Raw genomic sequence first — 25,440 nt, forward strand, 5'->3', positions numbered from 1 at the left:
GCATAAACACTTACTCAGTTCTTATCCAGCAGATGAGGCTAATCTAAGGCATCTGATAAAGATCTTCTGGTACAGGTGTTCTGTCCACACACATAATCTTTAAGTTCTCTAAAAGCTTCATTTTCAAGTATTTTTTACTTGTACTTTCTTATTATTTTGGAAGTCATTTGAGGCCCTAATTCAGGGGATATCACTGTATATGGTTATTGAAAAATATTCTAGTAAAACTAATCAGTACTGCTTCATAGATAAGATGCAGAAACTGATGAACATAGAATAGCTGAAGACAAATGAAGATAAAAGTAAGAAACCACTCTCTAAATATAGTTAACCAGTCTAATAAAATAATGAAATATTAAAATGATTCAATTAAAAATTACTGAAAAAATAATAAAGATTTAAATTGCTTTCAATGGTTTGGGAGATGTGATGTCACCACTGTAATAATAAAGAACCAAACACACAACAACATCACACAACACAACTTACTCCACTAGACCGTCCACACCTCTCTCTCTCCTTCTCTCTCTCTCTCCATGTCAGTCCTCAGTGGGTCTAGTCTGATGTTACTGTGCTGTAAATCACTGAGGGCTCATCCACTTTTTGATTCAGTGACCTACAAAACAAACAAGTGAAACTCACATCAGTACTTCTACAGTAAAAAGACCATCAGTGTTTGATCTGAACAAATAAAGAAGGAGGATGTGCAGGAAAAAAACATCACTGACCCGTCACACCCTGGAGGTGTTGGTGGTATTTGACACGTTGTTTTTGTAATTCAACTTTTTATTTTATTTTATTTTATTCTATTCTATTCTATTCTATTCTATTCTATTCTATTCTATTCTATTCACTTTTGGTACCTCTTATCCATTTCAACCCTAAAATTCAGATAAATGCTTTTCTCACTATTATTAATTTATGAATGTCTACAAGTGTGAATGTCTACATGAATGGATGTTTGCATGTATATAATGTGTCACAATTATTGGCACCCCTGCATTTAGTACTTTGTACAACCTCCCTTTACTTACATCAAAGCAATGAACCTTCTCTTATAATGTTTAATGAGGTTGGAGATCAATCTAAGACCACTCCTCAGAATCTATACACAGTCTCTCCAGATCATTCAGGGTCAACTCTTTAGTTCTCCTCTTCAGCTCACCCTAAAGGTTTTCAGTGGGGTCATGAACCTGTTTTGGATCATTGTCCTGCTGGAGGGTCAGTCCACAGCCCAGTTTTAGCTTTAGGAAGCAGATTTTTATTTTAAATATCCTGGTACTTCATGGATTCCATGATGCATTGAATGTCAACAATGTTTCCAGACAGTTTGGAGGATAACCAGCCCCTAAACTTTTTTTTTTTTTTCCATCATACTTACACTGTCAAAAAAATGGTATTTTAGCTCAAATTAGCAACCAGGCCAGTATTAATATATGAATGAATTGAATGTCAATAAAATGATTCGATAGAGTGTGAGACAGATTATTTGTTCTATTACTATTCAATTAATAGTTCAATTAACTCAAAGTTTAAATTAAAGGCAGCCAACTGAACACTGCAAAACACTGCTTAACCATCTAAGCATTGGCCTGTCATCAGGAGCTCATGAGTTCAGTTCCTGGTGACACTGGATGTTGAACCATTCTCCTCCAATGATGTTGCGCTTGTGGCAGTTTAAAAAGATGAGGTGGTGCTTCACAGGTCTCGGAGGAGCATTGGTGGTATCGTGTGACTGGGGGAGTCCTAACTATTGGGTGGAACCGAATATGACTACATGGGGGAGAAAATTAGACGCAGTGAGCAGTGAGGAGTCCCACCACACTCAGGAGGAGGACAGAGCTCTCTTACTCTTCCCTCTTCCACAGAAGAGGCATGCGTCATTTCTGTTGACTAGAGTGAAGAACATTTTGAAACCACTTCTGAAACCCCTGCGCTGCATAGGGACTTACCCCGGGAACTTTGTTTGGGTCACTGAAGGGGTCGACTTTTAGTTGGCAGCCCAGAAACCAAATTAAAACACCGTTTTATTTTATTTTTTTAAAGTATAACTTTTGTGTTCTCCTTATATTTATTCATAAGTGGAACAGGAAGTCATGGGTTACAGTTTAAGGCCTTAAAAAGTGAACTACAGATGGTTAAGTTACAACGTTGTTCACAAGATTAATTGTAGTACAGGATTATTTATTTATTTATTTATTTATTTATTTATTTATTCATTCATTCATTTATTTATTTAGCTTTAGTTTTTACTTAATATTATATAGACAACAGCTTTATATGAAAATGAGTTATGCTGTTGAAACTCACCCAGTGGCAGCAGTGTAGTGGTGGAATATAACACTGGTATATTGGGGCTCCCCCGGCTGGTCAATACTGGTTATTTCAACACTGTGAATCCTGACTGTAGCATACTGGACATCATCAGCTGCTCCAGAGTCAGCATCAGCATCAGCAGTGTTCTGTACAGGTGTGGATCTGCTATGTGTAACGGTGGCATACATGACATCATCCTAAAGAAAATATATTGGAAATGAGATTAATGTTCAGAAAAAGTGGTGGAAATAAACTTATATACTCTTTATTTAAGTGTTCCATGTTTAAATCCTGCCTCAAACATATAAAGCGTGTAGCTCATAGGAAAAGACATAATTTATGTGGTCATTTGGATGGTGGCCAGCTTACCTGTCTTGGTTCATTGTGATCAGTTTTAGCAGCTTGTTTGTTCATTCTGTGAAAATAAAAAACATAAGAGAAAAAAACAATAAACTTTAACTGCTGATGTAAAACTGTTACCCTAAACATTTTACACACTGTTAGAAAAATATTTTTAGAATGTTTACTGACCTCCAGATGCAGGTTAAGACACTGATAAGGAGAAAGCCTCCCCCTCCCCCCACTGCAATCCAGACTGCAGACAAACTCTGACCTGCAGCAGAGAAGATCAATTCCATCACTTTAGTCTGTCATTATTGTAAAAGTGGACACTGAAATACAGTATTTATCTTATTATTCACCACCTACTCTTAACAGTGACCATCACAGTTCCATTCTGAGCTCCATGTTCATTCTGAGCTTTACAGTAGTACAGTCCAGTGTGGTCAGCAGTGATGCTGTAACTGTGTCCAGATCCTACAGGTGAGGTTCCACCTTCTTTAAACCAGGTGTAGATCTTCACAGGTGGGTTTGCATCACTGCTGCAGGTCAGAGTTACTGAACTGCCCTCCAATATTTCGCCAGAGGGACTGATGGACACTGAAACATTCTTTGGAGAATCTGGAGAAATGCATGATATGATGAAATTAAGGGCAGCATTATTTGATAAATATTAGTCATATCAACTCCTCAGGAGACAAAAACAAAATTAATCTCACATCTGACTCTGAGGTTGTGAGCAGTAGAGTGGAGGTGTTGATATCCTCTTACAGCACAGCTATAACTGCCTGCATCCTCACTGCTGACTGTCTGCAGGTGGAGCTGGTTGTTCTTGATGGTCTTTGTGGTTAAAGGACGTCCATTTTTGTACCAGATGAATGTTGGGTCAGTTGGACTGCAGGTGGTTTTACAGGTCAGATCTGCTGTTTCTCCCTCTGTCACTTCTCCAGGAGTTTCCACATGAAGCTCTAAGATAATAAGAGGACCATCAGATCAGGACAAAAGCTGCAAGTAGTCAGAAAAATATTTACAAAAACTCAGTGACAAACCTCTGTCATGCACAGTTTAGTCCACTGTAAATCTATGTGGACGTACTCTTATAATTATTAGACATATATTTTTTATTCAGGTAGAGAAAAAATACCATGGTTAATGCAATACTAATTCTAAAATGGTTTTAAACTTGTAATTAAAGATCTCAGTGTTTTGTGTGTCTAAGAAATAAACAGTAAGGAAATCAGCAAATAAACTAAGTTTAGAGTAATGTGTAAGAGCAGAAATGAATCAGGACTGCAGCTGATGTCTATATCTGTAGTAATTTAAAATGTAAATCAATGTGAGTGTGAGAGTGTCGGAGTATTCCTGAAATGGAACTTTAGGCTTGTTTCTTAAAGCAGAACTTTGTCTTATAGCTGCAGAATGTGTTTCAACTTACGAGTAACTGTGAGCTTAATTCCTGGTTGACCGACCCATTTTTTTTTCTTCATTTGTTATGATTCTGAAGCAGAACTGATGTTCATCCTTCTTCATTACATCACTCAGTTTGAGGGAGAAGTGTTTCTGTTCATCAGTGAAATACTCAACTCTGCCTGAGTAAACTGGGTTTTTACTCAGATCAGGCATCTTATCTGGGTCTATAGTCCAAAAAGTCTCTGTCACTGAAAGATTTTCTGGATGAGTATAAGTTCCACTCATAAACACTGTGGATCCTTTTAAAGCACATATTTCCTGTTGGTTGTACTTCACACTCCACTTTGTTCCAAAAGCTCCTGAAACATATGATGCATGAAAGAGCTGATTACAGAGTCTGGAGCCCATAAGACAGTCAGAGTTACTGTAGCTTACAGCTTCACTTCTCTCCTCTCTAACTCCAGCAGCTCCTCTACAACACTGAGCTGATTCTGAGAGAAACCACAATCCACAACAAACACTGACTCACCGACAATCATGAGCAGAAAGATCAAAGGAAGAGGAGGAGCCATTCTCAATGACCTCATCACAGCAGCCTGGAGGGTATTTTTAAAGTAGTGACAGTCAAATGAAATGTTTCCAGATCTTCATCCAAATTCCTTGAGAAATTAAATGCTTTTCATGCTAATGTGATAATGAAGTCTTTGATTTATTTAATCAAGTCTTAATTTTTTCATCATTGTATGTTATGATAACCTGATTGTGAACAACAAAAAATTAAATGATGAAGATGGCTGGTAAACTAATAGGTGTTGCTTAGATGGCTATGAATATTTAAGACCAGGTCAAGGTCTAAACTGGGCTACATGGAGCATCTTCTTCATTCTGACCTATTATCCTTCCAAAATGTAACAATAAAGCATCATATTTTGTTCCTCTGGAAATAACATGACTTATTTTGCATTGTATTTGCAATGATTTTGTGTCCTTTTTTTATTTTATTCATTATGCATCATGTGCACATATATGGTCTACAGGCTGAAGTTCTTTGATGTGTGATGAGTTTAACTGAAACAATGGCAGTACAAACAATAGACATATACAAATACTTAACTATATATATATATATATATATATATATATATATATATATATATATATATATATATATATATATGTACTGTAGGTTATACTCTTTTATCATAAACTACTAAGAAAACATCTTACCGTTGTGTGACGAGACTCATGTCCAAATGATAAGTGGAGAGAACAGAGACTAAGATGATAGACATGTGGTTAACACGTTTAACTATGAGCTGCTGCTCTTAACAGAAATGGCCAGGCTCATTTAAATGAAGTTTCCTCTTACAGGATGCACATGACCTTCTTAACTGCAGCAAGAGATGAACTTGACTTTAAACTTCTGCAAAATCTGAATTATACTTCAATAAAACCAACATATCTTTCATTTAATGTCTAATAATAAAGTTTATTGATTATTAATACATGTAATGATGCAGGACTTTATCCAGTTCATCCTCTTCTCCTGCTACTGTATGAAGCAGTAATCATACCAATTAACCAAGGCTTAGCTTTCAAAACCAAAACCTTTGATTTGCTATATTCACTCTGATTTACATGTATAAAACTTCTCCATCTGACAGATAATACAGCTTCATTAATTTACTCTGCTAGCTTGTTAGTTAGTAAACCTAATGTTACACAGCTACTGAGAATAAAAATAAACACAGTGCAACACAGTCCTAAAGAAAGGCTTATTAGCAAAAAATCAATCCCTAAACTTGTGTGAGTTTAATATACATTTTGTCCAAACATTATGTAGGTTTTCTCTCACATATCTGATCTTTCTATTCCTCATTTACCAGTTTCTCCATTCAGGTTTTGTTTAATGTCTGTACTGTCACTTTAAGAGACTGTTAGTGTTTGATGTCATCCCTTGTCTCTGGACTGTCTGTCTGCAGTTTGTGAGTTAACAGGAAGAGGGAGCTGTTTTATCTGCTGTGTGAAACTGTATATATGTGAACTGAATCACTTACAGGATTTCCATCTGATAATGCAACAGTTAATGAGGATCTTGATAAAACAATAAATCATTTACATATGCAGAAAATTAGCCTAATATAAATAGAACCTTTTTAAAAGGCTACATATTTTTTATTAAACTTTTTTATTAACTTTTATTAAACAAAAATGTACAGTCATAAACATACGGGTGTACACAAAGGTGTGGAGAGCTGAGCTCCACCCAGCATGTGAATGTGGTGAGAGAACACAATGCAGATCACTAACAGCCTCACACTGAGCTTAACATACTGAGTATAAGAGCTGATACACAACATTTATATCAGAATGATTTCAGCTCTTAGCATTTTATACTCTTCATAGAGAAAATACTCTCTGCGCTAAATCATACAGATATGATTATATTTACAAAGAAAGGAACACTTTTCACACTTTGGCAAATATTTGGATTTATGAAAATTAAAAAAAAAGATGTTAAAATAAGAGTCTTTAATAATACAGTTTGGCTTAATAAGCAAAAAGAAAAATCTAAAATGAAATTCTCTGCAGAGTTTTAGAGTCTCTACATGGAGTTATGAGTGATTACAGAGAAGCAAAAGAACTCTTGTATTTTTACATCTTAGCAGGAACTCTGAGTGTAAAGGCTAAATAAAGAGATCATCATGTCTTGTACATAAAGAACTGATGCAGACTCAGACATTCAAGTTAATCTCCAAATAATCAGAGCTCCAGAAACACTGAGCTCACAGATATCATAGAGAAACATGAACAACAAAGAAACAGACAACCTCAGAACAAACATCCACAAACACAGTTCAGTACAACATCCTTAATCTTAGTCCTAATCCACCATGTTCACTCACACTGGATCATGATGAAGGGATCTAAAGTGAATCCACTGTATATGGAGTTGATCACCTTCTCTGTTACTGAGTATCACAGTTTAATGTGTAGAACTCACTGCTAGAGTGTCGTACTCAGGAGAACTGGACTGAGGGCTCAGAGCTGTGTATGGGTCATCAGGAGAACTGGACTGAACAGCCTGTGTGAGGGAAAGAGAGAATGAAGCAGAGGAGGAGAAATGAAGAACTCCATTTAGTTTTCTGAGTTAGGAATTCTTTACAGATCTAGAGGGAGGATTTGTGAAGAGGCACTTACTGCAAGTGTGTGGTACACATCATCAGAGGACCTGGCTGTGGGCTGAAGAGCTGTGTACGTGTCATCCTTAGCGGTAGGGTCAGTGTTCTGGACAGAGGATGGATAGAGAAGGTGTAGAGAGACTGAAGGAGTTTAGGAATCATTAAATAAGTTTACTGTAAGAACTTTTACTGAAGTAGAGAAAATAACTTCATCATGATTTACTGATTAAGAACAGAAGCTCTGTAGCTTTAAACAGCACCATCACCTCCTCACAGCTGCATCACACAAACCTCATTCTTATTGACTCAGTCTTATTGAGCCATCTAGTGTAAATGTTTTGTAATTACAGACATATTTAACTAGAGCAAAGTTTTAATGGCAGCACTTCACTTTTCAGTTATGAGTAGGTAATGATATGATTATAAACAGGTTACCAGACAACAGGTTAAACTAACCCAAAAATTACATGCTAATTTTATAACTGTTAATAAATAATAAGTTAAATAATGGTCTGGTAACTAATTGGTTAATTGTTTTTGTTACTGTTATAAGTAATAACCTGATATGTATTGACCACAACAAAAATATGATTTTTAGGTTAGTAATAATAATAATAATAATAATAATAATAATAATACATTATATTTATATAGCGCTTTTCAAGAACGCTAAGACGCTTACAGATTTTTGAAATACAGAACAATAAAGACAGACATGAGAACACAAAACACAGTCATAACATCACAAGCAAAACATGGCGGGACTTGGCAAAGGGCTGGTTTAGGATTGAGAACAGTTATAAGCAATAGGAAAGAGAAGTTTTAAGTTTAGATTTAAAAGTGGAGACAGAGTTGGCCTGTTGAATATGTGAGGGAAGAGAGTTCCAGAGTCGGGGAGCCAGCCTAGAGAAAGCACAATCACTGTACCCATGTAGTTTGGAAGGTGGGACAGTGAGTAAACCAGCAGAGGAAGACCTGAGAGTGCGAGCTGGTTTGTAAGGAATAAGTAGATCAGAGAGGTAAGAAGGAGCAAGGTTATGCAGAGCTTTGTATGTGAGGAGAAGGATTTTGAATTGTATGCTGTATTTTACAGGAAGCTAGTGGAGATGTTGCAGGATGGGTGTAATATGCTGATGTACACAGGTGTGGGTGAGAAGGCGAGCAGCAGAGTTCTGTACCATCTGGAGTTTGCATAAATGGGAGGAGTTAACACCAGCAAGTAGAGAGTTACAATAGTCAGGGCAACTAGAAATGAATGCATGAATAAGGATTTCTGCAGCAGACTGAGAGAGTGACGATCAAATTTTTGCAATGTTATGGAGGTGGAAAATAGAGGTTTTAACTGCAGTGTTGATGTGTGCACTGAATGAGAGAGTTGAGTCAAAGAGAACACCCAGATTTCGTAACAGAGGGGAAGGGGACAGAGTTACATTGTCGATGGAAAGAGAGAAAGGAGAAGTTTTAGAGATTTGATTTGGATCCTATAAGAATAAGTTCCTATAAGTTCTGTTTTGTCACTATTTAACATGAGAAAGTTGTGCTTCATCCATGTTTTAATTTCTGTTATGCAGTTTTCAAGCTGGGTGAGGGGTGGATTTTTAATAGATTGAGTACTAATGTAAATCTGTGTGTCATCCGCATAACAGTGAAAGTTCAGCTTGAAACTATGTATTATGTTGCCAAGAGGAAGCATGTACACAATAAACAAAAGAGGTCCAAGGACTGAGCCTTGAGGGACCCCCTGAGTAACCACAGATGTGTGAGAAGTATGGCCACCGAGGGTGACAAACTGTTTTCTGTGAGTCAAATGTGACTTAAACCACTCCAGGACAGTGCCCCTAATGCCCAGATCATGCAGCTTTGATAGGAGGATTGAGTGGCTCACCGTATCAAAGGCTGCACTCAAGTCAAGTAGTAGAAGGATGCTAAGGGCGCCAATATCGGCAGACACCAGGAGATCATTAGTGACCTTTATTAAGGCAGTTTCTGTGCTATGAGAGGGACGAAATCCAGACTGGAATGGTTCAAAGAGGCAGTTAGCTGATAATAATACTGAAGTTGGCTAGCCACAGTTCATTCAAGTACTTTGGACAGGAAAGGGAAGTTAGAAATGGGGCGGTAATTACTGAGTTCTAGTGGATCAAGGCCAGGTTTTTTAATTATGGGTGTGATGGCAGCAATCTTGTAAGCAGAGGGTACGTGTCCATAGAGAAGCGAATTATTGTGAATTGTGAGATGAGGGACCAGGGCAGAAATACAAGCTTTAGTTAAGGTTGTCGGAAGGGGATCAAGAGAACAAGTTGTAGTTTTAGAAGTAATTATGGTGTTTATAATGGAAGAAGAATCAACAGTGTTAAAGGTAGAGAGATTAGAGGAGGGGGGGCTGGGGCTTATGGAATGGACAGTCAGGGAGGAAAGGAAAGAGGTATTATTGGTAGGGGATAGCAGAAAGCTGTTGATTCATGCAATTTTTGATTCAAAGAAATGTAAAACTGAGTCACAGAGTGCAGGGGAGGCAGCAACAGAGGTTTCAGGAGGTTTAAATAATTTGGTAACTGTTGAAAAAAGATGACGGGAGTTTGTGTTCGAATTATTAAAGAGACCAGAGAGATAGGCTGATTTAGCTGAATGTGGGACATCTCTATAAGCTAAGAGGTGTTGTTTGTAAGCCTCTGCATGAACAGAGAGCTTTGTTTTCCTGAAAAGCCTTTCCAACTGGCGACCACTTTGCTTCATGGAGCGGAGTTCATTGGTATACCAGGGAGAGGAGGTGACAAAGTTAACAGTTTTAGATTCCCAAGGCGCTCGTGCATTAAGAGAGTCAGAAAGTGCAACATTAAGCATAGTAGCATGGTCATCTGGAGAAGAAGGAGCAAAATCAGTAGGAAACACAGTAGAAATGGACTGGCTAAGAGTAAGGGGGTCGACAGACTGAATCTTACGGAATGAAATGGATCTTTGTGAAGAGCAGTGAGGCAGAGTCGTAGGAGCCATAAACAAAATAAGCTTTTGATCAGACAATGGAAACGTGATGGGCCGAGGTTAAGAACAGATACAGAAGAAGAGCAGACTAGATCAAGGGTGTGAATTTTGTTATGGGTAGGAAAATCTACATGTTGTACGAGTTGGAAACAGTCGAGGAGCGAGGTGAAATCATTAGCAGTTTTGCAGTCTTGAGAGTCTACATGAATATTGAAGTGACCGATTAGCAACAAGCGGGGAGAAATTGAGCAAACAAGTGTAAGTAGCTCAGATAGTTTGGAAAAGAAAGGAGCAATAGGCTTTGGAGGGTGATAGAGTAGTACTGCAATTATGGAATTGGGTCATTTCAATGCAAGATATTCAAAAGAGGTTACAGCTGTAAGGCTAAGTTCAGTAATAATGATTTTACTGTTAAAAATTACAGCCAGACTTTCTCCTCGCCCAGAGGAACAGGCTTTACAAATGTATTTGAAATTAGTGGGAGTTACCTGGTTTAAAGCAAAAAGTCACCAGCTAGTTGCCAGGTTTCGGTTAGGAAGAGCATGTCAATCATATTATCGAGTATACACTCTCGCAGCACAGGCGATTTACTAGAAAGAGAGCGGACAAGAGTGCAAAAGAGGTGCCAGGAGTAGTCGGAGGCAGAGAGGGTAGGTTACATAAATTGACAGTACGACATGCAGCATGAACGACTGCACGAGATGCAGTCCAAAATGAACATATATTAGTGCCTTCTGAGCAGTGGAAGGATCTGTTACGATACTGTCTCGAGCCGCGGTGGACATAACGACGTTGGGACAATATACCTGCTTTACAGGCAGATACAGCAGCTGCTTTAGAGAGGCAATTGGAATTATTATTATTAGTATACCTTACTACCATAACATTACCATTTTATTACCATTTTATTAACCAGTCATTAACAATTTGTGCATTAAGACCAGTGTGTTTATGAATGCCTAGAGATTTGTTGAAGCTCACCTCATTATCTTGCTCTTCCAGGTTTCTGTTCTGTATTTTGCCCCTAAAGAATAGAAAATCTGTTTCAATATGTTTACGCCCTTTACTCATGCAGAGTGAAAACTCATAAACTCACTTATAAAGAGCTTGTCTTTCAGACAATATACCACTGGGTAATAAATTAATAAAAAAAAAAATCATGGCTGTGTTTGGTAAAAAGAGTAGTATTAGTAAATAAACTAAAGAATAATGGAAAGAATAAGTAAATAATATGAATCTCACCTCATCCAGAAAACCACAGTGAGCAGAGCTACATTTCCAAAGAGACTGACTCCAACAACTACATACAGAAACACCGAATACAGACACACTGAACCTCCTGCAGTGACACACACACACACACGCACACATTGAAGTGTTATATTGTAATTGAGTTAACAGATATTAAAAATGGCATAATAATTTTAATAAATGCATTCAAAGAAAGCAAACAATAATAAAACACTAAAGAAAAACTAGCGATATATTTCTCTTAATATTCACCACCTACTCTTAACAGTGACCATCACAGTTCCATTCTGAGCTCCATGTTCATTCTGAGCTTCACAGTAGTACAGTCCAGTGTGGTCAGCAGTGATGTTGATGATGCTGTAACTGTGTCCGGATCCTACAGGTGAGGTTCCACCTTCTTTAAACCAGGTGTAGTTCTTCACAGGTGGGTATCCATCACTGCTGCAGGTCAGAGTTACTGAACTGCCCTCCACTATTTCACCAGAGGGACTGATGGAAACTGAGACGATCTTTGGAGGATCTAAAGCAGATAGAAATGATAGGATTACTTAAAAGTCAGTAGTCTTTAGCAAAAAAGTAATTAAATGTTGTTTTTTTTTATAGTCAGCATTACTGAAGGTCTAAGTGATATTTATCCCTTATTCAGTTTCTGTAAATATTGCTGAATAATGTCATGTTGATTTTTCTCAAGAAAAAAAAAGAAGAAAAAAAAACAGTTAAACTCACATCTGACTCTGAGGTTGTGAGCAGTAGAGTGGAGGTGTTGATATCCTCTTACAGCACAGCTATAACTGCCTGCATCCTCACTGCTGACTGTCTGCAGGTGGAGCTGGTTGTTCTTGATGGTCTTTGTGGTTAAAGGACGTCCATTTTTGTACCAGATGAATGTTGGGTCAGTCAGATTGCAGGTGGTTTTACATGTCAGATCTGCTGTTTCTCCCTCTGCCACTTCTGGAGGAGTTTCTACATGGAGCTCTAAGACAATGAGATGACCATCAGATCAGGAGAGTAAATCTGTAACGACAGTCTAAAAAAATACTCAGAAAACTGATTCAGCAAACTTCCATACTCTGAGGATCAAGCAATGATTTTGGTGCTATTGATGAATCAGCATTAGTGCATAGTAACTAGCACCTGAATATGAGTACCTTATTAACATGTAATTTGCAATAAACACTGCCCCACTTTCCCTCAAATGCATATAATTTGCTTGAAAAAAGTAAAAGGCCCAGTGCAGGACTTCTCAGCCTTTTCCACTCCAACGTCCACCTGTTTACAAACAGATTTTTTTTTCCTTTATTGAGTGCAGACAACTTGAGAATTAAAGCCTGAAAAATATCAGTCATTCCATTTCAGTTAAATCACATAAACCAAAATTTGTAATGATGCAGATTTGTAGATGATGACCAGTATGTTATGGAAACAATTGTTCACTTTTGGAATTGCAATGTGTCATATTTATTGAAAATACTGCACTGCCTTTCCACAAGACTAATGTTTTTGATCTTGAGATGTTGCTTTAATTTTTAGGACATTAGTGCTTCATTTTAAACCACCCTCCACACTGGACTTTTGGATTATTGTCATCACATTTAAAGCATTTATAATAAATCTCACTTTATATCTGTGATTTTGTGATCCATTTTCATTTTGAGTTCAACACATTAGGTTGCTGATGTGTAGCCAAAAATATATTCTGAGATCTATGTGCCAAAAACAAGGGGCATTGTCAGAAAAACGTTTTATAGGTCCACACCAAACAAGATAATCCTTCCTAAGAAGTTTCTCCATCTGTTTTTAGCTAACCATCTGTGTGTTGAATGGTCTCACACTGGTGACATTTCATTTATCACCTCCTGCAATAATTATATTTGAACATCTCAATTAATAATTATATTGTTCATAAGTTATACATTTGATTTGATACTTACTTATGATTCAGTTAATGTTTTTACCACTTATGTTTTTATGACTTCATAACTTCAAATGTAATAGTGTGCTTCAGCGGTTAAGAAACTTAGGAGATACACATCTGTGGTGATGGGGGGCTGGTGTCCAGCACAGTTTGGAAGTTCCTCATCTGGGAATAATCTGGGTTGGAGATGTGCAGCTCTGCCATTGGGGAAGTTTCAGATTGAACAGGAGATACACCACTGCTCCCTCTACTGGCCAAAGCTTAATTATCTTCATAGTGGGGCTGAATCTCAAATGGCTCCCTGCTCCCTACATAGTGCACTATGTAGGAATTTAAATACTTGGTCCTGCAGCCCAACAGTGCAAAATACAGCTAAGCAATAGTCATTTGGGACTCAGACACATCCACACTTCATAAATCATGCACTATTTGGCTTTAGAGGCTAGAATTTCTGAACTTTCATAGCTAGCACACTACTTAGGGAGGATGGAGCCGTTTGGGATTGAGAGTTTGATGTTACTTCTGACTGAAAAATGAACATTTAAAGCATGTAATCCATTCAAATTTTATACTGCAGTTTTACAGTTAATCATACTGTAAGTACTTTAATTCAAGCCTGTGATATTAATGATGGAGTTGTTTAGGCTGTTAGCTATCATTTAGCCTGTTAGCTAGCTGACCAGCCTAGTTTTAGTTAATAAAATAAGTTGCCAACCTCTTAGTTTAAACAAAAAAGCAGGTTTTTACGTCATCAATATACTTAGTGATCCATAAGAGCAGAATTAGAGTCAAAGATTATACCATTAACATCACAAGGAAATATTATTATTATTATTATTATTATTATTATTATTATTTAACACCATGATGCAGTAATACGGAGTTCAGCTATTGTAAGGTGGTCATAGTTGTGGATATATCATGGATTGTACAGGGCTTCGAATGCGGCTCAGCCAATCAAATTTTAGGACCAGAACTTTATGATTATCATTTTGAGGCTAATATTAATGTTAACAGTAATTTTGATGATTTGACCTAAATTCAGGATAAAAATATTATGTTCCAATTAAAAAAGGCTAATGAAATTAATGATGAAAAAAAACAACATCAAGTGACTGTGTGAGTACTATTTTCTATGATTTGACATGTATAGGTTAAAAAAAAAAGAGCAGATGAACTGAATCAGGTGTAAGAACAGATAAAATGATGTAGGAGTGAATCAGAACAGAAGCTGAACATCATTAGAGCAGATTAATAAAATCAGTGATGATAAAACAACATGAATATTCAGAGCAGTCATTAATAAGAAACATTACTCTGAAACCAGAGCTGTGTCTTATAGCTGGACAATGGGATGATTAACTCACCTGTAACTCTGAGCTGAACTCCAGGTTTACCAAACCATTTTTCTTTTTCTACATTTGTTTTGATTCTGAAGCAGAACTGATGTTCATCCTTCTTCATTACATCACTCAGTTTGAGGGAGAAGTGTTTCTGTTCATCAGTTAAATACTCAACTCTGCCTGAATAATCTGGGTCTTTACTCAGATCAGTTGGCTCCACACCCTGAACTGGATCTATGACCAAAAAAGTTTCAGTAACTGTAAGACGTTCTGGGTGAGTATAAGTTCCATTCATAAACACTGTGGATCCTTTTAAAGCACATATTTCCTGGTGGTTGTACTTCACACTCCACTCTGTTCCAAAAGCTCCTGAAACATATGATGCATGAAAGAGCTGATTACAGAGTCTGGAGCCCATAAGACAGTCAGAGTTACTGTAGCTTACAGCTTCACTTCTCTCCTCTCTAACTCCAGCAGCTACTCTACAACACTGAGCTGATTCTGAGAGAAACCACAAAGTGTGAAGAGCTCTGAAAGTGCTGCAGCAGAGTGAGGGAGGCTGGAGAGAAGCACAAACTAGCAGTCTCTCAACACAGATAATATGGTGAACTTCTAGACATTATCAATTGAACAGTATTTCTACATCATAGACTTGTACAGAGAAAATATCCAGCATGCTGCTGTAGTGATGATGTTACAGATCTGCTGACTCACCAACAATCATGAGCAGAAAGACCAGAGGAAGAGGAGGAGCCATTCTGAGTGACATCACAGTGAAATACAGCAAAATTTCAGTGAGCTTCAAAAATGAGATATGAATTTACAGTTTAAAGTCACTGAGAGAGCAGAAAGATGGAGAGAGAGAGACACACAAACTTATCTGACCTTTGTGTAAAAAGGCATTATTTAAACATCTATCTATCTATCTATCTATCTATCTATCTATCTATCTATCTATCTGTCAAATTAACCATTTACTGATGTACATTTGCCAGAGAATTTGACATCAGGAAATGTTTAATAAACAAATAATAAATATATAAATAATAAAATATAACTAATAAAAATAAGCCTTTCTTACCTCACTGTCCTGAGTGCTATCTACACTGTGAGAACAGGAAGTGAAGACTGAAGAAACGTCTCTGAGGTTTTAAGCTGTTTGAGTAAATGTGGTTTATTTTATATTTTGTTCTGCTTTTTTGCTCCCTTGGTCTCTTCTTGTCAGTCCAAAACCAACCCTCTTTATGTCCTAATCAGATTGCAGTAACACAGTTAAGTGAAGACAAATACTCCACTATTAGTGATTAGTAATACTGCAGTCACTAGTAGCCTGTTTATAGTTCACAGAATTGCTTATTCCTGTTAATAACCAGTTTATAATTGCTTATTACTTAATTATGTCTGTATTATGTTTGCATTAAATTGTCTGGTCAATTAAATCTTGTGGTGCTGTTGTGGTCGGTTGTGTGGGTTGTGAATTTGGATCAAGGCCTCGCTGATCACCGTATTTTAGCGAGTTAGGGATGTTGAGGCTGTGAGCCAGACGAGTGTATTGCTATTACTGTGTAAATGGACTGTGTTTACTGTTAAGATGACATTTTTGTACTTTACACATAATAATTTTCACTTTCTATTTGCTGTAGTTCAGTTCGTTTTTGGCTGTCTGAGCTTTAGAAATGGGAGTTATTTTGGCTTTAGATTTACTTTCACATATTCTGTCAGTTCTGCACTGAAATGAACTATTTCTATAATTCACATCATGTGGTCATCACACTTGGACTCTTATATCCCACACCTCTGTTTATGTGTGCAACACCTGCTAATTCATCTGAATATCACATATCATTTCTTTAAATGTATGTCATCACACTTTGTTGCATTAGGTAAATGTCTTGGTCACTGATGGAATATTAAAATGTAAATGATCTTCTGTGGTCATTTACCCTAATCAGTACTCAGGAATATCATTTGTAGTTTTCTTTGTGGTGAAATAAAAATATATTTCATACAGTGTGTTTATGATTTTTCTGATTTGTGCAGACATTCTGTGAAATATTTTGGTAAAGCTTTTATTTCCAGTCCAATAAGTTTTAGATACTAAGCAGATAAATAGGATATACAAAATTCAATGTAAACATTTGAGTATATTGATGGTAAGTTCCATGGCAGTCTAACTAAATGGGCAATTGGGTAAAAATCTTAAGCAACTGATACGACATACACAGACTACTGAACTGAAACATGTTAATCATAGACGACACAGCTTACACATGACAGTTCCACTCACTGTTTAGTGAAATATTATTTTTGTTTATGTGCAAAAGGTTTGGGCCGTTTTTCTCAGTAAGCCGTTTCACAAACTCACAGAATGTGTGAAGAAAAAAAAAATATATATATAGTATCTTGATTGACAGTAAAACTGATCTCAAATCTACCCACAATGGCAAATGCATTCAGGAGGAACTGGCTGACTGCTTACTAACATGTTTCTAAACAGTGCGTTTCTCAACACAGACCAAAGGCAGCATCAACAGCAAGTGTGAAAAGTATGTGAGAGAGAGAGTGTCGGGCCTAAGACCCTCTCTTCTGTGCCCAAGGCCCCTGGACAGAAGATGGATTCTTCTGGCATGTTCTAATGCTAACTGCCCTAAGAGCTAATTGCAGTATAACTTCTTCTAACAAAATAATAAAAGTGTCTAAGTGTAAAAGAGGAAACTAACATAAGACACTTCAGTCGCAGAGTTTTTGTGGAAGGAAGGAAAAGGCCTTCTACTTTATTGAGCTTGAATGGCAAGATGGTTCCCGGGCAACCACAATACAAAGATCATCACAAAACACCCATTTTATATCCTGTTGTGAAGATTACTATTCTTTGGTTAATAAACACTACTTGTTAGTACTATCAAAGGTTATTTATTCAAAACATCCATCAAGAGATAGAGAGAGAGAGAGAGAGAGAGAGAGAGTTGGGCCTATGTCACTTCAGGAAGTCTTGACAGCGCTCATGATAAACTTAGACATCGTGTCTATTTTTACGTCTAAGGCAACAGTGTAAACTGACCTGTTAGATATTTTAATCATGACCATCATCTGGATCATCATCTTCATTCTGATGCCTGGTGAGTTTTTCCTCTCACATCTGTGTTGGGTTTAAGATGATCTTTACAAATTTTCTAAGACCAATTTGATGGCCTGAGTCTCGACTCGTAAAAATTAAGAAAGACTTGTGACTCGACTTTAACTTGAACACCACTGACTCAGACTTGGACTTGAGACCAAAAGTGGAAGAAACGTGGAGAAAGGAAAACAGGATTTTTGGTTTCTCTGCAGAACATGAGCCGAATATAGATGGAAAAATTTTCCAAGTCTGTGTAGTTTAATATTACATACCTTATATTATACAGAAATATACAATCATAAACATACAGAGATGCTGAGCTGAGCTCCACCCAGCATGTGAATGTGGTGAGAGAACACAATGCAGATCACTAACAGCCTCACTCTGAGGTTAACATACTGAGTATAAGAGCTGATACACAACATTTACTGTATATCAGAATGATTTCAGCTCTTAGCCTTTCATACTCTTCATAGAGAAAAGACCTTCTGCACTAAATGAAAGATTATGTTTGATTTACATAAATTAATAAATTAAATCTTTTAAAATATGAGGCTTTTATTTAATATGTTGGCATTACATTAAAAAAAATGCACTAACCTGAAATTCTCTGTAGAGTTTTAGAGTCTCTACATAGAGCTAAAAATAAGTACAGAGAAGCAAAAGAAATTCTATATTTTCACATCTTAGCAGGAACTTTGAGTTTAAAAGCTAAAATAAAGAGATCATCATGTCTTGTACATAAACAAGAAACACAGAGTCAGACATTTAAGTTAATCTCCAAATAATCAGAGCTCCACAAACACTGAGCTCACAGATATCATAGAGAAACATGAACAACAAAGAAACAGACAACCTCAGAACAAACATCCACAAACACAGTTCAGTACAACATCCTTAATCTTAGTCCTAATCCACCATGTTCACTCACACTGGATCATGATGAAGGGATCTAAAGTGAATCCACTGTATATGGAGTTTATCACCTTCTCTGTTACTGAGTATCACAGTTTAATGTGTAGAACTCACTGCTAGAGTGTGGTACTCAGGAGAACTGGACTGAGGGTCCAGAGCTGTGTACGTGTCATCAAGAGAACTGGACTGAACAGCCTGTGTGAGGGAAAGAGAGAATGAAGCAGAGGAGGAGAAATGAAGAACTCCATTTAGTTTTCTGAGTTAGAAATTCTTTACAGATGTAGAGGGAGGATTTGTGAAGAGACACTTACTGCAAGTGTGTGGTACACATCTTTAGAGGACCTGGCTGTGGGCTGAAGAGCTGTGTACGTGTCGTCCTTAGCATTAGGGTCAGCGTTCTGGACAGAGGATGGTTAGAGAAGGTGTAGAGAGACTGAAGGAGTTTAGGAATCATCACTAGTTTAATATTTTACTGTTTGAAACAAATCATCTCGATCATGATTTACTGACTGAAACCAAAAGGTAAGTGGCTCAGAACAGCACCTTGGACAGCCCTCTCACCTTTTCACAGCTACATCCTAAAACTCTAAGTCCTACACTGCCATCTAGAGGAAGAGTTTTAGGTAACACTTTATTTAACTGTGACCTCTTTACATGAACAATGTAACTACAATTAACTACCTTTTGAACCAACAGCAGTTACATGATTTAGAATATGGAAATTATTTCTATTATGACATGCAGCTACATTTAGGCACATTACAAAACAAGATCAATATTAGAGCCTGATTTTTATTATCTACCTGTACTAACACCTCAACATACTTGTTTGTAGGTTGGTTATATTTTTAGATTTTTAGGCTCGTATTCTTAATTTTTAGTTAAGAATATTGTTGTTTGAATCTCAGTGAACTCAAATATCTATTGAACAGCAATTTCATGTTACAGTATTTCTGTGTTCCACACTCTGTAATGTATGGGGTGTGTAGGCAGGGCACACGTACATATATGCTTTATTAGGGTCAATCCAAAACTCACAGGCAGGAGTCAAACAGGCAGGTAAGCACAAGAATGATCATAGCAAACAATCATTAAGCAAAGAAATTTTCAAACACAGAAAAACTACACAAAGAAACCTGCCTCTGAACTCAGACTACTGACACAAAGACTCTACAGTCTAACAGCCTAACCAAAGGAGTAAATGAAGGGGTTGAATCATTCTTTGAACTAACTACAGGTTTGAAGCTGTTGCAGCTGGAATGGTGGTTGGCGGGAGGGGGCGACATTGTCACAATTGTGACATGGAGTATATCTATAAATAGTCACTATCTACTGCATTTGTCCTTCAATCAGAGCAATAAAAGTGAGTATATATCCCAAGTATCACCACAGTAAAGAGGGCTGGGTGGTAAGAAAACATTGTATGACAGCGACAGTAAAAGGTTCTTTTTGAGTTCACTGCACTTTTAACAGTCTTATTCTGTCGGTCAGTCCATCAGGGTGGAGCAGCAGAATTCTTAGCAGAAAAGAGACTTTATCAGAGAATTTGTAGTGAGGAGATCTGACACTTCATAAAGTCAGATGCTTGAAGGTTCTTTATCTCTTGATGAAGTCCACAATGAAGGGAGGTCTAAGGAGCTTTTGTGCATAATTGTAACTTGTAAATTGCACTTGAAATGCACAACAGAGAACAACGTGAAGTTTTTCAGCACTGCTGTTATTTTTTTAGTATTTATTAACTCTACCTATGGGAATTTCTAACTGTGCCTTATTTAAGTTCATGACATCAGCGAGTGCAAATCACTTTACTCAATGAGCCGAGAGAATTCAAGCTGTGTTTCATGGAATGACAAGTAAGCATAATGAAATGGCCTAGTTCCAGTGTAATTGAACAGCTATAATGTTGTAATAACATTGTATTTACATAATTGGAGAAAACAGGCAATTGATTATCTAAAGAACAACATTAGTAAATGTAATTGCTTGTTCCTGAGACACATTCTACACTTTAGAAAACCCCATGGAATTACAGGTAACAGTGAAGGAACAGCTTTGTTAAAATAAAGTGTACATCAGCAAATATAGACACAAAACTGAATTCCTCACCTCATAATCTTGTTCATCAGAGTTTCTTTTCTTCCTGTTGATCCTGGAGGAAAAAAAATGAATATATTCTATTTAGTCTGAATTTAAACTCTCTTTTTATCTGGTGATGCATTACTAATAACCCCAAAAGAAGTAATTTTCTCACACTGTAGGAAGATTTGTGCCACATTTTACTGACCAGAGGATGCAGATTAAGGCAGTAATAAGCAGAAGGAGAAAGCTTCCTCCTCCCACTGCAATCCAAACAGCAGACACACTCTGACCTGCAGCAGAGAAGATCATTTCCATCACTTTAGTGTCCTTATTTTAAAAGGGAACACAGAAATAAAGAATTTTTCTTATTATTGACCACCTACTCTTAACAGTGACCATCACAGTTCCATTCTGAGCTCCATGTTCATTCTGAGCTTCACAGTAGTACAGTCCAGTGTGGTCAGCAGTGATGCTGATGATGCTGTAATTCTGTCCAGATCCTACAGGTGAGGTTCCACCTTCTTTAGACCAGGTGTAGTTCTTTACATGTGGGTTTGCATCACTGCTGCAGGTCAGAGTCACTGAACTGCCCTCCACTATTCCACCAGAGGGGCTGATGGACACTGAGATGCTCTTTGGAGGATCTACAGATAGATATGTTAAGGTTTCTTTAATGTCAGTAGTGTTTAGCAAACATGGTAATTTTTTTTGTTTATTTTGTTTTGTTTCACTTTTTTTTTAATAGTCAGTATTACTCAAGGACTAACAAGTGACATTTATCCATTAGTCACTATTCGTAAATGTTACTGAGTCATTTGTCAAAAGAAAAAAGATGAGAAAAACAAAATTAAACAGTTAAACTCACATCTGACTCTGAGGTTGTGAGCAGTAGAGTTGAGATGTTGATATCCTCTTACAGCACAGCTATAACTGCCTGCATCCTCACTGCTGACTGTCTGCAGGTGGAGCTGGTTGTTCTTGATGGTCTTTGTGGTTAAAGGACGTCCATTTTTGTACCAGATGAATGTTGGGTCAGTCAGACTGCAGGTGGTTTTACATGTCAGATCTGCTGTTTCTCCCTCTGTCACTTCTTCAGGAGTTTCCACATGGAGCTCTAAGATAGTAAGAGGACCATCAGATTAGTAGAGAATAGCTGTAATGTCAGTCTCTCTTATTCACCCAAGCTGCACAGAAGTAAGAGCAGATTCGACCAGCTGGAATTATTTACTTATTACTCAGAAAACTGATTCAGGACACTGCTCTACTCTGCTTTCTCCTGCTTTCTTCAGCTCCTTGCTCTCCTGTCTATAATAACCTTCAGGTGTTGCTGCTGATGGAGGGGTAATGGCGTGAGCTGTTTGGCAGTGCTGAGATTGGGGCAAGAGCTTATAAGCCTGGTGACTGGCTTCCTCGAGGCTCCTCCTCCTTCCCTTTATGTTGCTGCTTGACTAGCCATACAAAGAAGTTCTAAACACGGAGTAGTTGGGCCTATTCTCCATGTAGTTGCTAGTCTATTGTGGTGTGTTAAACTGGTGGGTTGGTAATAGAAAGTCGACACTTTTATGTTGTTACCTACGCTAATCAGGTCATAACAGTACCTTAACATATAATTATATATAATATGAGTACCTTATTAACATATAATTTGCAATAAACTCTGCCCTACTTTCCCTCAAGTGCATATAATTTACACAAAGCACACTCTGATGCAGATATTCTGGCTGTGAGGCAATTAAAAAGATATATTGCAGGGGTTCTCAGCCTTTTGCTTGCCAATGTCCACCTGTGTACAAATTGCTCAAACCACACTCCACACACTGGACTTTAGGATTAGTGTCATCACAATCAAAGCACTTATAACAAATGTAACTTTATATTTGCATCTTTATGGTTTGATTATCATTTTGAGGTTAACAAGGACCGCTGAATGAGGAGAACGTTCGGTCGCCCATTTCTGTATATTGCAGCCATGTCATGATTTTTTTTGTTTTTTAATTTTTGTCATATAACAATGAACATATGATAATACAGCACTGTTTAATGCAAAAAATGTATGCTTGATATCTATATTTTGGTCACCAAATTACCATCACGGGTCTTATTTAGTACCAATCCAGCGGTTCCCTCTTCACCGGGGCTGAATCTCAAATGGCTCCCCTCTCCCTACATAGTGCACTATGTAGGAATTTAAATACTGAATCCTGCAGCCCAACAGAGCAAAATACAGCTAAGAAATAATCACTTGGGACTCAGACACACCCACACTCAATAAACTATACAACATTTGGCTTTAGAGGCTAGAATTTCTAACCTTTCATAGCTAGCACACTATTTAGGGAGTACGGAACCGTTTGGATTCAGTCTGGGTTTGATGTGACTTCTGACTGAAACACAGACATTTGAAGTGTGTAAGACATTCAAGTAACATTTTTAGACTTTTATACTGCAGTTTTACAGTTAATCATACTGTAAGTGCTTTAATTCAAGCCTGTGATATTAATGATGGAGTTGTTTAGGCTGTTAGCTCTTTTAGCCTGTTAGCTAGCTGTCAACATAAGTTGCCAGCCCCTCAATTTAAACAAAAAAGCTGGTTTTTATTCATCAATATACTCAGTGGTCCATGTGAGCAGAAATAGAGTCAAAGATTATACCATTAACAGCACAAGGATTTTGCCGTGGTGCAGTAATACAGTGGTCAGTTGTTGTTGAGGTGGTCATAGGTGTGCATATTTTGTGGATTTTACAACAGCTTTGAATGCGGCTCAGCCAATCAGATTTTAGGATCAGAACTCTCTGTTTTATGATTGTCATTTTCAGGCTAATATTATTATTGTTAACAGTAATTTTCGATTATTTAACCACAATTGAGGATTAAAAATATTACATTCCAATTTAATAAAGGCTAATAAAATTAATGATGAAAAAAAAACAAACAAACAACATGAATATTCAGAGCAGTCATGGATAAGAAACATTACTCTGAAAGCAGAGCTGTGTCTTATAGCTGGACAATGGGATGATTAACTCACCTGTAACTCTGAGCTGAACTCCAGGTGTACCAAACCATTTTTCTTTTTCTTCATTTGTTCTGATTCTAAAGTAGTACTGACGGTCATCCCTCTCCATCACATCACTCAGTTTGAGGGAGAAGTGTTTCTGTTCATCAGTTAAATACTTGACTCTGCCTAAGTAATCTGGGTCTTTACTCAGATCAGTCGGCTCCACATTCTGAACTGGGTATATGAAACAAAAAGTCTCTGTCACTGTAAGATGTTCTGGGTGAGTATAAGTTCCATTAATAAACACTGTGGATCCTTTTAAAGCACATATTTCCTGTTGGTTGTACTTCACACTCCACTCTGTTCCAAAAGCTCCTGAAACATATGATGCATGAAAGAGCTGATTACAGAGTCTGGAGCCCATAAGACAGTCAGAGTTACTGTAGCTTACAGCTTCACTTCTCTCCTCTCTAACTCCAGCAGCTACTCTACAACACTGAGCTGATTCTGAGAGAAACCACAAAGTGTGAAGAGCTCTGAAAGTGCTGCAGCAGAGTGAGGGAGGCTGGAGAGAAGCACAAACTAGCAGTCTCTCAACACAGTTAATATGGTGAACTTCTAGACATTATCAATTGAACAGTATTTCTACATCATAGACTTGTACAGAGAAAACATCCAGTGTGCTGCTGTACTGATGACGTTACAGTAGGATCTGCTGACTCACCAACAGTCATGAGCAGAAAGACCAGAGGAAGAGGAGGAGCCATTCTGAGTGACATCACAGTGAAATACAGCAGAGTTTCAGTGAGCTTCAAAAATGAGATATGAATTTACAGTTTAAAGTCACTGAGAGAGCAAAAAGATGGAGAGAGAGAAAGAGGCACATAAACAGGCCCTTACTTGACCGTTGTGTGAAAAGGCATTCTTTACACATCTCTCTCTATCTATCTATCTATCTATCTATCTATCTATCTATTAATAATAAATAATAAAAATAAGCCATTCTTACCTCACTGTACTGAGTGTAATCTGCACTGTGAGAAAAGCAAGTGAAGACTAAAGAAACAGCTCTGAGGTTTTAAGCTATTTGAGTAAATGTGGTTTCTTTTACATTTTGTTCTTCTGCTTTTTTGATACCTTGTTCTCGTTTTGTGCAACAGCTGGTCAGTCCAGAACCAACCCTCTTTATGTCCTAATCAGATTGCAGTAATGCAGTGAAGTGAAAACAAATACTCCACTATTAGTGATTAGTAATACTGCAGTCACTAGTAGCCTATTTATAGTTAACAGAAGAGCTTATTCCTGTTAATAACCAGTTTATAATTGCTTATTACTTAATTAATGAATTATCTAGCAGAGTATTTACCTTTTCAGTGCATATGGCAGGGAAATCTAAAATGTGCACACACAGGCACATCTAGTAGGAAGGGAAATTACAATCAACTCCATTTATTCTGGTGAGGAAATCAGAGTGAGGTGAATTTAGATGCAGAGCTGGACTGTAGTTGCCATGGTGCCCTAATGCTGGATTTTATTATTAAATCGCTTAAGAAAACAAATTCACTTAATATATTTACCTTTATCTACAAAG

At 37.3% G+C, this 25,440-nt stretch overlaps 2 protein-coding genes and 1 pseudogene across 2 annotated transcripts; all 3 read right to left on the reverse strand.

The window, feature by feature from the left end:
- Nucleotides 1–555: 555 nt before the first annotated feature.
- LOC118797929 lies at nucleotides 556–4,572 on the reverse strand (annotated as a pseudogene).
- Nucleotides 4,573–10,101: 5,529 nt separating this feature from the next.
- On the reverse strand, nucleotides 10,102–15,238 carry LOC118797930 (B-cell receptor CD22-like). Its single transcript, XM_036557230.1, has 5 exons — nucleotides 14,763–15,238; nucleotides 12,207–12,455; nucleotides 11,740–12,000; nucleotides 11,472–11,568; nucleotides 10,102–10,105 (listed from the first exon to the last, which is right to left on the reverse strand). Exons 1-5 carry the CDS (start codon nucleotides 15,154–15,156, stop codon nucleotides 10,102–10,104), a joined length of 1,005 nt encoding a protein of 334 aa, XP_036413123.1. The 5' UTR covers nucleotides 15,157–15,238.
- Nucleotides 15,239–18,544: 3,306 nt separating this feature from the next.
- LOC118797813 (B-cell receptor CD22-like) lies at nucleotides 18,545–24,885 on the reverse strand. Its single transcript, XM_036557084.1, has 9 exons — nucleotides 24,859–24,885; nucleotides 24,574–24,658; nucleotides 23,880–24,224; nucleotides 21,716–21,964; nucleotides 21,234–21,494; nucleotides 21,056–21,140; nucleotides 20,878–20,920; nucleotides 19,083–19,169; nucleotides 18,545–18,966 (listed from the first exon to the last, which is right to left on the reverse strand). The coding sequence occupies exons 2-9, from the start codon at nucleotides 24,626–24,628 to the stop codon at nucleotides 18,868–18,870; spliced, it is 1,224 nt and encodes a 407-aa protein (XP_036412977.1). The 5' UTR covers nucleotides 24,629–24,658; nucleotides 24,859–24,885; the 3' UTR covers nucleotides 18,545–18,867.
- Nucleotides 24,886–25,440: the final 555 nt, after the last annotated feature.

Source organism: Colossoma macropomum, unplaced genomic scaffold (assembly GCF_904425465.1).
Source record: "Colossoma macropomum unplaced genomic scaffold, Colossoma_macropomum, whole genome shotgun sequence".
Classification (NCBI taxonomy): Eukaryota; Metazoa; Chordata; class Actinopteri; order Characiformes; family Serrasalmidae; genus Colossoma; species Colossoma macropomum.

What these genes read in the sequence shown, in the direction of transcription:
- LOC118797813 (XM_036557084.1), bottom strand. Translation starts at nt 24,628, where the DNA reads ATGTCACTCAGAATGGCTCCTCCTCTTCCTCTGGTCTTTCTGCTCATG. An exon ending in AGTTCAGCTCAGAGTTACAG is followed by an intron (nt 21,965 to 23,879) that starts GTGAGTTAATCA and finishes TTACTATCTTAG; the next exon opens with AGCTCCATGTGGAAACTCCT. An exon ending in TGTGATGGTCACTGTTAAGA is followed by an intron (nt 21,141 to 21,233) that starts GTAGGTGGTCAA and finishes TCTCTGCTGCAG; the next exon opens with GTCAGAGTGTGTCTGCTGTT.
- LOC118797930 (XM_036557230.1), bottom strand. Translation starts at nt 15,156, where the DNA reads ATGGGCTCCAGACTCTGTAATCAGCTCTTTCATGCATCATATGTTTCA. An exon ending in TCACAACCTCAGAGTCAGAT is followed by an intron (nt 12,001 to 12,206) that starts GTGAGTTTAACT and finishes TATCTGCTTTAG; the next exon opens with ATCCTCCAAAGATCGTCTCA. An exon ending in TGTGATGGTCACTGTTAAGA is followed by an intron (nt 11,569 to 11,739) that starts GTAGGTGGTGAA and finishes GTGTCACTGCAG; the next exon opens with GAGGTTCAGTGTGTCTGTAT.